The sequence below is a fragment of the Pantherophis guttatus genome, chromosome 1 (genome assembly GCF_059756535.1).
Source record: "Pantherophis guttatus breed Tessera chromosome 1, ASM5975653v1, whole genome shotgun sequence".
Classification (NCBI taxonomy): domain Eukaryota; kingdom Metazoa; phylum Chordata; class Lepidosauria; order Squamata; family Colubridae; genus Pantherophis; species Pantherophis guttatus.
Genome location: NC_142063.1, coordinates 269,366,315 through 269,378,554, shown reverse-complemented (window position 1 = coordinate 269,378,554; position 12,240 = coordinate 269,366,315). Strand labels below are relative to the sequence as shown.

Here is a 12,240-nt window from a genome sequence, read left to right as displayed (position 1 = left end):
TCTGGTTGCAAAAATTATGTTTCTTCATTACCCAACAGAAAAAGGGTGAGTGGGACAGAAATCTGGTATAAGCAATTGATGATGAGGTAATTGTTTTAATTCCTCTTTTTTCCCAAATTCTGCACTCAAACATCCCAGCCTTTCACTATGTAGCTATTACAAGCCTCCTGCCCCCAAACGCCTTCTCCCTGAGGCCCACTTCATAGGCCAGGGGTGGGGACCTATGGCCCTTTATAATCTATGAACTTCAATTCCCAGGAACTCTGGGAGTTGAAGTTCACAGATCATAAAAGAGCCAAAGTTCCCGAGCCCTGTCAGAGATCAATCCCATAGGATTTTAGCCGATGGGGGAGGAGGAGCCTTTTCCTGCCTGGGATGGAGGGCCGCTGTAACTCAGCTTTTGTGCTCTGATTAAAGACTCACAGAGGACCCAGATGGTCCTGAGACAAATCCCCACCCTATTGGCCTTCCGATAAGCGGTGAAGACCTGGCTTTTCCGGCAAGCCTGGGACCGTTGATCTCGCTACTGCGATCTGGCAAGATCCGGCCATGAATGGTGTGAATGGGTTTTAATTGTTTTTAATGTTTTAATTTTTAATGTTTTTATATATGGTTTTTAAATGCATTGTAAGCCGCCTTGAGTCTTCGGAGAAAGGCGGCATACAAGTTGAACAAACAAACAAACAAATAAATAAACAAACAAACATTGCTTGTGATGTTGTGGTATCATTGGGACAGCCAACCTAAAATTCAGGGATTTTTTGTTCTTACTTTTTTGATTTTGAGATGGCTTTAAGGGACAAATGTGCAATAGAAACCAATCCAATTTGGGAATGGGAAGTGGGAGAATTTAAGAAATACAATCAGGGCCTTAAAGAAATATTTACTACATCCACTACAAGCCACCTTCCCCAACAAAATTAGCCTGCCATTTCAAGGGAAATCTGAAGCTGCTCACCCCAATTTGCTAGCTTATCTCTTCTCATAACTGGCTGATGGAATCCTTTTGTATTTCATACTCACAATTTTCTGAATTCCGCCTCGAATCAAGTTCACCTGATTCACATATGCAGCTAATACATCAAGGTACTGAGAGAAAGGGGGTGCTGTTGTTTGATGACTAAATGAAAAGAAATAAGATGAGTTTTTAATAATTTAACAAAGTTGCATTGGAGACAGATACCATGACTGCAATGTATAAATGCCAAATTCCCATTTAATGCTTTTTGTCCAGTTTAAAATGTTTGTTCTTTGAAAAAAAGAAAATATAATTAGACAATTTGCACCTTTTAACCTAATAATCAGCATATACAATATCCCAGTATGCCTTATTCAGTTTCATTTTTTAAAAGTTTTTGAACTATCAAATCCAAGCTTAATGGTTCTTTTTCAAACAAAAATACTTCCAACACTTAACCTTCTCTTTATACAAAAATTGCTCCATTCTTCGGTAACCTCAGTTGATTTATTCATGTCCTTCTTCCAAACCTACAATACCTACTGATTTTACCAGAAATATACATGTGTAGTATAAATATGGAGAAATTCATCTCAGTCTCTAAGATGTAATATCTAACTTTATTCACAGCAATCAAACATACTGATTCAACAAGTGATCCAGAATTCCAAGGCCTCCTGACTACTTACGATTAATTCAAATCCTAAAAGGGGCATGTTACTTAGGATTTTTGTCTCCTGCCATAAAAGAAATTCCTTTAAACTTCCTTAAGTGAAGAATATGTCATTTGGAATTGTGATTTTTTAAAACTCTCCAAGTAATTTGGTGGGGTTAGCATATTTATTTACCTCTCTGATAATTCTGACTTTCAGAATATTTATTTATTTATTTATTTAATTTATTTATTTTATTTAATTTATATGCCGCCCTATCTCCAACGGACTCAGGGCGGCTCACAACAATAAAATCCACAATAACCACAGTGCAAAGTTAAAATACCCAATTAAACCAGATAAAAATTAAAAACCCACATGAAACCCCATCAGTCCAGGCCGGGGGACTTGAATAACCAAGTTTTTAATTCACGGCGGAAAGTGCAAAGGTCAGAGGCCAGCCGGAGCCCCAAGGGGAGTTGATTCCAGAGGGTGGGTGCGCCCACAGAGAAGGCTCTACCCCTGGGGGCCGCCAGCCGACATTGTCTAGCTGACGGCATCCTAAGCAGGCCCTCCCTATGGGCGCGAACCGGGCGATGGGAAGTTGTTGCTGGCTGCAGGTGGTCCACCAAATATCCTGGGCCTAAGCCATGTAAGGCTTTATAGGTCATCACCAGCACCTTGAATCTCACCCGGAGGGCAACCGGCAACCAATTCAAGTTGCGCAGGAGAGGTGTTACATGGGAGTATCGGGATTCTCCCATCACAACCCACACGGCTGCATTTTGCAGCAGCTGAAGCCTCCGAGTGGTCCTCAAGGGCAGCCCCATGTAGAGAGCGTTACAGTAGTCAATACGGGAGGTGACTAGTGCATGAATAACTGTGCGTAGGGCATCTCGGTCCAAGTAGGGGCGCAACTGGTGCACCAGATGAATCTGGGAGTATGCCCCCCTGTTCACAGTCGTTATATGGTCTTCTAAACTCAACCGTGAGTCCAGGAGGATACCCAAGTTGCATGCCATGTCTACAGGGGGTAAAACCTCACCCCCTATAGCCAACGATGGAACCTTTCCTTCAGACCGAGATGCCGGTACCCACAGCCTCTCAGTCTTGGCAGGGCTGAGCCGAAGCCTGTTCCTTCCCATCCAGACCCGTACCAGTTCCAGGCATCGGGCCATCACGTCGAGGGCATCACTGGGTTGGTTCGGGGTGGAAATAAAAAGCTGAATATCATTAGCGTACTGGTGGTACTTCACCCGAAAACCACGGATGATATTCCCCAGCGGCTTTATATAGATGTTGAACAGAAGGGGCGAGAGAACCGATCCCTGGGGCATCCCACAAGTGAGGGGCCTCAAGGTCGATCTCTGCCCCCCTGCCAACACCGCTTGGTTCGACCCAAGAGGTAGGAGGAGAACCACTGTAAAAAGGTGCCTCCCGCTCCTAGCCCCTCGAAGCGCCGCAAGATACCGTGGTCGATGGTATCAAAGGCCGCCAAAAGATCTAATAGGACCAGAACAGAGGAATAACCTCTGTCCCAAGCCCTCCAGAGATCATCCACCAGAGCGACCAATGCCGTCTCCGTGCTGTACCTGGGTCTGAAACCCAATTGGTACGGGTCGAGGTAATCCGCTTCATCCAGGGGCAGTGGGAGCTGACGTGCTATCACACTCTCAACAACCTTCGTTAGAAAGTGGAGGTTGAAGACCGGACGAAAATGACTCAAAACAGCTGGATCCAAGGCGGGCTTCTTGAGGAGGGGCCTCACCACCGCCTCCTTCAAGGCGGCCGGAAAGCTTCCCTCCCCCAAGGAAGCCGTTATCATCACCTGGATCCAGCCGCGTGTCACCTCCCGAGCTGAGTAAATCAGCCAGGAGGGGCACGAGTCCAGCACACAAGTGGCCGCACTCAGCTTCCCCATGATCCTGTCCACTTCCTCTGGGGTAACAGGATCGAACTCTTCCCAAAGCACAGGACCCGCTGCCTCCTCACTATTTGACTCTGTCTAGTCAGAGTCCAAGCCGTCCCGAATCTGAGCGATCTTGTCCAACAGGTGCTGGCTAAACTCCTCGGCTCGCCCTTGCAGAGGGTCTTCCCTCACCCTCTGATTCAAGAGGGAGCGGGGCACCCTAAACAGGGCAGCCGGGCAATTCTCTGCAGATGCGATGACATCGGCGAAGTAGCGACGCTTTGCCATCGCCAACTCCACCAGGTAGGCCCGTGTTATTTATCAGTTATGTAGATGTTTCTCAACTTCTAACATGAAACAGCATTTATTGTTTATTGTTTATAGTGTTTTGTAAGATTTTATAATGTTTCTAATATGTGTTAGTTTGCGTTAATATGAAAAGGGGAAGATGTTACATTTGTTTTCATTGGAACTTTTATACTGTTTTACAATGCTTATAATATTGTTTATGTAATATGAAAAGGGAAGATGTTACAGTGGTTATATCTGCTGTGCAAGCAGCTCTATTCTGAGATGCATTTCCTGTCTCTCTAGAAATTGCGTTTAGCTGCTCCTGTGAGGCAGTTTCTGGTTTCTGTCATATGTATATGTATATGTATATGTATATGTATATGTATATGTATATGCATATATGTATGTATATATATATATATGTATATATATATATATGTATTTGTTTTCGTAGATTTTCACGGGTACAGGTATGCAAGTCTTGGTGTATTCGGGTCTTTTCCCATGTAAGATTGAGAGAATCTTGGTGACGTTTCGACGAGGTCCCACTCGTCATCTTCAGGCTGGTGCTTTGCTTGGGATTTGTTTGTTGGGATTTTAGAGGATTTTGAGCTGGGATCTTAGCCAGGATTTTAAGCATTTTAACTAACAGACTTTTAATGACACGGGAAAACTCCCGAGATTTTAACTTTACACACACACACACACACACACACACACACACACACACACACACACACCTAGAGAGAGAGAGAGAGACAGAGAGACAGAGAGAGAGCAATAAAAAATTAATTATTGCCATTCACACCTATCATTGAAAAGTCAAACTGTTACTTACTCAGTTTTTCTGCAAAGGAGCAAGTGAGCTATTTTAAGAAGAACTAGAAGAAAGGATATATATAGTTATATACACATTGTTAGTTACTATTAGTGCTATGACTGAAAAAAGAAATGGGAAAACTATTAAGTGAAAAGAGAATCCCACAATGACGTTCCCCTACCATAGTTCATACAAACCATTAGGAGCTCTGGGTCTTTGGAAGAAGTACAGGTTTTCTGGAGATAGGTGGATGTGACAAGGATTTGCCCATTCAGTCATTCAGACTTGAGCCTGTCTTGAGGGCACCCAACTAACTAACCCTTCAAATATTCCTACATTTGCCAAATTGCAAAAGTTACAATAGTAAGATTATGGCTGGTTCCTTAGCTAAGAATTTACCACCATTCCCAAAAGGACTGGAATATGTACTCTTGCAGGAGACACAAACATTACTTTCATTTGCTTTTTAAAAATGCAGTAATGGAAGGGAGAGAATTATAAGAGTAGTCCTTGCTAAACGAGCATTAATTCAACAACCATTCATAAAGTTAGTTATGACTGGACCTGGCCAAAGTTATGGCCGTTGCAATGCCTCTGCAGCTATGTCATTACATAGCAATAGCAACAGCCCTCAGACTTACATACTGCTTCATAGTGCTTTACAGCTGTCTCTAAGCAGTTTACAAGTCAGCATATTGCCCTCAACAATCTGGGTCCTCATTTTACTAATCTCGGAAGGATGGAAGGCTGAATCAACCTTGATCCCACCTGGATCAAACTGGCAATCAACCCTGATCCCACCTGGCAGTCAGAATTATCTCAATACTGCATTTTAACTACTGGGCCACCTTGGCTCCAAAATTTGGGCACTCCACCCTTATTTCTGACTGCAGCGTGCACTTCAATTCCTCCTATTTCCCTATCTCACGCCATCTCTAGCCTTGCACTCCACTGAAACCTACCCCTGCTGCCCCTCACTGACGTTTGCCACCCCACCTTCTTACTTCTGCTGTTGAGGCACACAAAACATTGCAAAGGGAAGGAGCTGCCTTGGCTGGGAGAAGTGTGAGGTCTTTTCCTAACAACAGTACAGCCCTCACTTAACCGAGCAAAGGGACTCCCGGAACTACCTTTGCCAAGTGGTGCAGTCATGTGATGTTTCACCTAAGAAACTGCTTCAATTACCAACAGAAATTCCGGTCCCATGTAGGATAATTAAATGAGTGTAAATGGAAATTGGGAGATTTCCAGCAGGGAATTTACTTTTCAGAGGAAAAGCATACAAATATATTTTTAAAAAACGAGTTATTCATGAAATTTCACTAGCAACAAATAAACATTTACAGATTTTATATATTCATGAGCTGTGAAGGTCAGGATCCAGACATTCTATCTGAAGACAAAAGCTGCAAAGTGAAAGCTTTAACTACGCTGAAGTTTTCCTTTCTACAGTGTAGGAGAAAATAGGATAGAAGCTACTTGGTTGCATCTGAACAAGTGGACAGCATAATTCTATAAAGAGCTGTGGTGGCCCAATGGTTAGAATGCAGTATTGCAGGCTAATTCTACCAACTGCCAGCAGTTTGATTCTCACTGGCTCAAGGCTGACTCAGTCTTCCATCCTTCCGAGGTCAGTAAAACGAGGACCCAGATTGTTGGGAGCAATATGCTGACACTTAGAAAGGGCTATAAACAACTTTGAAGTGGTATATAAGTCTAAGTGCTATTACTATTGCTATAACTGTAAAGCTACCAGTTTTCTATCCCTTGGGTAATCCATATCTGAAATTGGACAAAGCCTAAAAAAGAAATACATTAGATTCTTAAAGATAAAGCACATACCTGCTCCACAGAGGAATGCATCATAGGCGGCCTCATGAGGACACTTATTTATAGCTGAAAGATTTCAAATGCAGAGAAAAAGTAAAACATGGAAAAAGATGTTACACAAGACATATAAAAAAAGCCGGCTGATGTTTTAATAATTAAAAGTGATATATAAACCATAAATGAAGAGAGAATAATGGTTACATGGTAAGAGTTTCATTCCGAACCAGACGTACCGTATCTGAGACAATCATCCGAGTGAAAGATCTCTGGACAAAGCTGGTCTGTTGGATTCACAACACTGTTAAGAGGCAGAAATTATTTTTACTCCCTGCATGTTTCTTTCTGACAGTACTAATAATCTTCATTGTCTGGCCCTTTTTGAAAAAACTAGGTGGACTTTTTTTTTATAAATTGAAGCTGGAAAGACCAGTTGATTCAGTGAATGTATATCTATTTCAGGGGTGAAATTCACTTACCTTCCCTACTGATTCGCAAAGCCTTCTGTGCATGCGCAGAGGCTTAAAATTGTTGCAAAAAAGCGATGTCATGAGGTCTGCGTGGGTGGGCGGAGCCCCCCGCAGCAGCCACTACCAGTTCGCCTGAGCTGGATAGAACCTGCTGAATTTCACCCCTGATGTGTATCCGTTCTGCTACTGTTTTATTGTAGGGGTAAGAAACAGAATCAGGCCTAAAGACTTCCCCTCCTTCCCCCAATTACCAGTGGTTGGGAAAAAATTTTAACTAGGGCTTTGGGGAAGTCATCTCTCTCCCAGTGAAATTCTACTGCTGCAATAGCAACTTTCTTTTCTTTTCATGAGGAGGTTGCACCCCTTCCCTCCCTCCTCCTCCACATCCACTCATATGGCTGCTTTGAAACAGGGAAATTGAGTGGGACTAGAATTTCTAGAATAGGTCTCCAGAGGTCAGCTGTAGAGACCTGATACCGCTATTTTATACTCTCCTGTAACTTCTCAACAACACCATTTATAGAAACTTGCTATTCTCAGAAACTATGCATATGTCAGTTCTATAAAGCAGACCAGAACAAGAAACAAGCATGATGTAGGCCTAAAACTACTTTTATTAAAATTGGCCACAGTAACACAAACTTGCAAGTATGAACATGTTCTGCTCAATCCTATTTTGTCTATCAGGTAAAGTTTGTGTATGTATGTGGGTCTGAATGGATGGATGCCTGCTTGAGACATTTTTGCTCCCAGTCACCAAATCTGGGATTCTGCAACTTTTATCTCCATCAAGGCCATCCTCTTGACTGTCTACACTATTGCAGATTTATGACCATGACATCAGCAAATTCTACAGATGGATTGACTTTAATGTTATCCTAAAATTTGCTGCTTGAGAGGACTACTCTACTGAGAATGACAAAATGTTTGGGCAAAACATTGGTTGTTTATTCCTCTTTCAAATGTCAAACTGAGCGACGTGCCATCTAACTACCTCTAAATGAAGGAAATACTGAAGACAGAGTACAGAATTAAAACACTATTTGATTCCTGAGAGTTTTTACTGGGATAATCAGTCAGTGAAATGAAATAGTTGTTAAGATTACTAATCAGATATTTAGTGATTGAACAGGGAAGAGTTTAATGAAGAGGCATGTGGCTGACCTGCACAGCGTTTCATACAACTCCAAAAGGTAAGAAACTTGAGGGAACTGAAATTCCTGTGTTGAAAGTGGGGGGAAAAAAGAAACAAAAAGTGTTTAGGTGCCATGGATATGAATCAACTGACAAAGTATAAAGTAAAAGTATGGAAGCCAGATGGAAGATGTGAAATCCACTGTGTTTCTGAATTTTCTTATAACACTATCCTCTGGGTCTTCCCCTCTCACCTATGAGGAAAATGAGATTATTACCCATTTCACTATTAATTTTTCTATGCTATGAACACAATACCCTTAAATAAGCTTGGAATTTACATGCACCAGAATTGATTAAACAAATTTTTGTTCTATTTCCTCTGAAAACACATCTCATCTTCATCAGCTGCCCCTCCCAAAAAAGGGGAAGCCTGGGGAAATAGGATCCTATGCTGAAACTCAAGGAAGGCCAGCCCTACTCCTGTTCCTACAATGACGATAAGTATTAACAATGATCTTAGCATCCTGCACTGTTGAGATCAGTGTGTGGAACTTACAAAGCAGCCCTCAAACACGGATATCACCATTGTCACTCTGAGCCGAGTCAGTTGTTACATGCTTCCAATTCATTTTTTCTTAAGTTCAAAAAGAGAAGTTTCTATTTGCTCAGTCTTAAAGTATACAACTTTTAATAAATGCAATACTCAGGTTCCTCAGGAACCTATCAACACCTTCTTGCAGTTCCTGCAGCTACTTTATCATAAGCCTGGGACTTATGATAAAGTAGACCAGAAGCAGGCAAGTCACTTCTACTGAACTTGGGATCACTGCTCTTCTAAGAAATATTGAACAATGAAAAGCAAATAGTAGGCTTTCTTGATCTTTACTAAAAGGGGAAATGACTATGTGCTCATTTAATTGAATAAATTAGAATAGTTAATTTGAAAGAAAATGAAGTAGTGACAGAGCTTGATAGTCTAATAGTCCAGAACCATTCATTTTATTTCAATGGCACTTTATTGCCTCACACAAGTGTGTTTTTTTTAAGGCACAAACTGAGATCCTTCAGCTATTTAGTCTGGGATATTAAGCATACTTTTTGAGAGGAAGAAAGAATTGCAGAGGAAAACAAGCTGGAACATGTTTAATTGTGGTAGAGAATGAAAATGACCTTCCAGGTGGCTTTGGCAATGTTCTTCGTATCCAAAAGAACAGGAAACAGGAAGTGAATGTTATCTTTGAATTCTTCATAGCTTTCTGAAAATTGTAAGTAAAAAATGGGAAAAGGAGGGAGAACAAATTACTGACTTACAACTGGTTTATTAAAGACTGTTCATAGTTACGAAGGAGTAAAGGTACTTATGACTTGGTTCTGAAGTTCCAAAGGCTGTCCTCTCCACAGTCAATGAGATTGCTCACATGATCAGCAATCAGCCTGCATTTACTTCTAGTTTTCAGTAAAAATGTTCCATAAAACAGGGTTCCCCAACCCCCAGGCCGTGGACCAACGCTAACTAGTTCATGGCCCTCCAGGAACCAGTCCACACAAGTGAGCAAAGCCCCATCCCCACACATGCAAGATCCAAGCAGCAAGAAAAACAATGCCCCCCCTCGCCCCCCCAGTCTGTGGAAAAACTGCCCTCCATGGAACCAGTCCCTGGCACCCAAAATATTGGGAGGTGCTGCCATAGAAAACAATGGGTTCACTTAACAACTGTGATTTGTTTAGTGACCGCCATAAAAAAGGATTGCAAAATTGGATTGGTCATGTGGGTGACCTGCTTTACGGCCATCAAGAATTATGACCATAATGGACAGACTCCATTATGGTTGCAAGTCGAGGACTACCTATAATGCTTACTTATAAATCTATTAAGCTAATGCCATTAAACTTGCAAGAGACCAAAACAGCACCAGTTCTTTTCTAATAGCAAAGATCAAGAGCAATTGCTCAAGAGCAGAAAGAGGGATACATTCTATACGACTGGTATTTGAAATGACTTTACCAGGAAGGGGTTTGTAAAATTTCTCGTGCAGATACAGAAGATCCATCAGCATATTGTGTCCCACCAACGGCTACAGAGAGCGGAAATAAAAATAAGAAAACAAAACAAAACTCAGTAACATTGTCAGTACCTCATTGCAGTTTTGCATTGCTCCTTTAAAAACACTAAGTGCAATTTGCTTGCTATGGCTATGCTTTGCAGAGAGGAACCTTCCAAACCCAGGCACAAAGTGATTATGTGTTAGTGTCAACTTTAGAATTTTTTTCTAAAAACAAAACAAAACAAAAGCATTAATTCAAATGCAATGGGATACACATTGTAGGTAAGCCTTCCTCTGCCTTGGAATCCTTAGCAAGTTTGTACAATTCTGCTGGATGCAAGAAGCTTCTAGTTTAGTTTTCCTTTTGCAAGCAGCTTGGACCTTGGAATTTGCATTTCAAATCAGGTAGGTGCGTATCTTAAGCCTTACAGAACTACTGTATATAATTATATATTTGGAAATGCATTCAAACTAACTCCATCATGCTGAGAGATGTACCAGTACACTATGCTAAGTATGTATTTGGAGCACATATATATTTATTATGAATTAGATTTAAGATTAAGAATTCTGTCTTTACCAGTCAATTAGGAAAAAACAGGTAGTCCTTGCTTACCGACTGCCTTGTGTAAGTGGTCGAAGTTACGACGGTGCTAAAAAAAAAACACTTTGTGACCAATCCTTGCATTTATAACCATTTTAGTGCCCCATGGTCATGTGTTCATCATTCTGAAACTGGCATGCATTTATAACCAATATCCTTCAATCATGTGACCATTACTCACATGTCACTGGGTGTTGTGCCTTGTGATTCTTGACGAGTGTATCTTGTCTTTTTATGTACACTGAGAGCATATGCACCAAAGACAAATTCCTTGTGTGTCCAATCACACTTGGCCAATAAAGAATTCTATTCTATGTAATTTTTGCTTCCAACAAGTAGGTAGTGCAGAACATAAGTAATGTAATGGAAGTGAAATTGTGATTATATGATTTTATGGCTTAGGAACCATATTGCTTCACTTAATGACCGAAGGTTGAAAGCCCAGTTATGGTCATGAGATTTTCTGCTTAGTGACCACGTTACTTAGCAACTGTATTGCCAGTCCTAATTGCAGGTAATCCTCAATTTATTATCATAATTGGGACCAGAATTTCCATTGGTGATTAAGTGAATCACACCCAATGTTATGACCTTGTTTGAGGGATCCTTGGTTCTTTCTGTGTTTGGTTGTTTCCTTGCAGATGTTTCATTACCCAAACTAGGTAATCAGTGCTAGTCCAGCCTTGTTTGCTGTGGTTGTTAAACGATTCACTGCACTTGTTAAGTGAATCACACAGCCATTAAGCAAATCCAGTTTCCCCCACTGACTTTGCTGGTCGCATGCCAGCTGGGAAGTTTGCAAATGGTCACGTGACCCTGGGACGCTGCAACTGTGAAGTTTCCAAAAGATGCTCTAATTAATTCATGAGCCATGAGCCAAACTTCAAAAGAAATACAGTCATTTATTAGGAGCACCATTTTGACAATATTCGGATGCAGTTAGAACTAATCCCACATAGATTTATGTTCCCCTATGACCCTGTCTCTCCCCTCCTCCCTGGCCATGTCGTAAATCACAATCCCCAATTAACCACTTTGGCTGGCTGTGAAATCCAACACCCTTCTTCTGATTGTGGTAAGAAAGCAGTTCAGTTAGGGAAATCCGAGGTGGCGCAGTGGTTAGAGTGCAGTACTGCAGCTACTTCAGCTGACTGCTAGTTCAGCAGATCAGTGGATCAAATCTCACCGGCTCAAGGTTGACTCAGCCTTCCATCCTTCTGAGGTGGGCAAAATGAGGACCCAGATTGTTGGGGGCAATATGTTATTTAGTATAATGTCTTTGGTGTAAGCCGCCCAGAGTCCTCGGAGAGTGGGCGGCATAGAAATATGACTAATAATAAATAATAAAATCGATCAGCTCTATCAGTTCTCCCTCCCTCTTGCTCATGGCAACTTGAAAGCTTTGGAAGTTGACAGCAACCATCCTAAATACATGCTGGTTTTCAAGCGCCTGAATTTTGCTCATGGGACATGGGGGTGCTGCGATGGTCATAAGTCACTTTTTCAATGCTGTCATAACTTTGAAC

General features: G+C 41.6%; 1 protein-coding gene across 2 annotated transcripts in view; it reads right to left on the bottom strand.

Annotated features, from left to right (window-relative positions):
• The window catches only part of PNLDC1 (PARN like ribonuclease domain containing exonuclease 1), a 34,633-nt gene that overhangs the window by 5,460 nt on the left and 16,933 nt on the right, over positions 1–12,240 (bottom strand). For both annotated transcript variants that reach the window (XM_034428533.2, XM_087887655.1), the window contains exons 10-16: positions 10,071–10,140; positions 9,236–9,321; positions 8,093–8,148; positions 6,695–6,759; positions 6,474–6,527; positions 4,650–4,692; positions 1,024–1,120 (exon numbers count right to left, since the gene is read on the bottom strand). In XM_034428533.2, the coding sequence (XP_034284424.2) occupies positions 1,024–1,120; positions 4,650–4,692; positions 6,474–6,527; positions 6,695–6,759; positions 8,093–8,148; positions 9,236–9,321; positions 10,071–10,140 (471 nt within the window). The remainder of the gene's footprint in view (positions 1–1,023; positions 1,121–4,649; positions 4,693–6,473; positions 6,528–6,694; positions 6,760–8,092; positions 8,149–9,235; positions 9,322–10,070; positions 10,141–12,240) is intronic.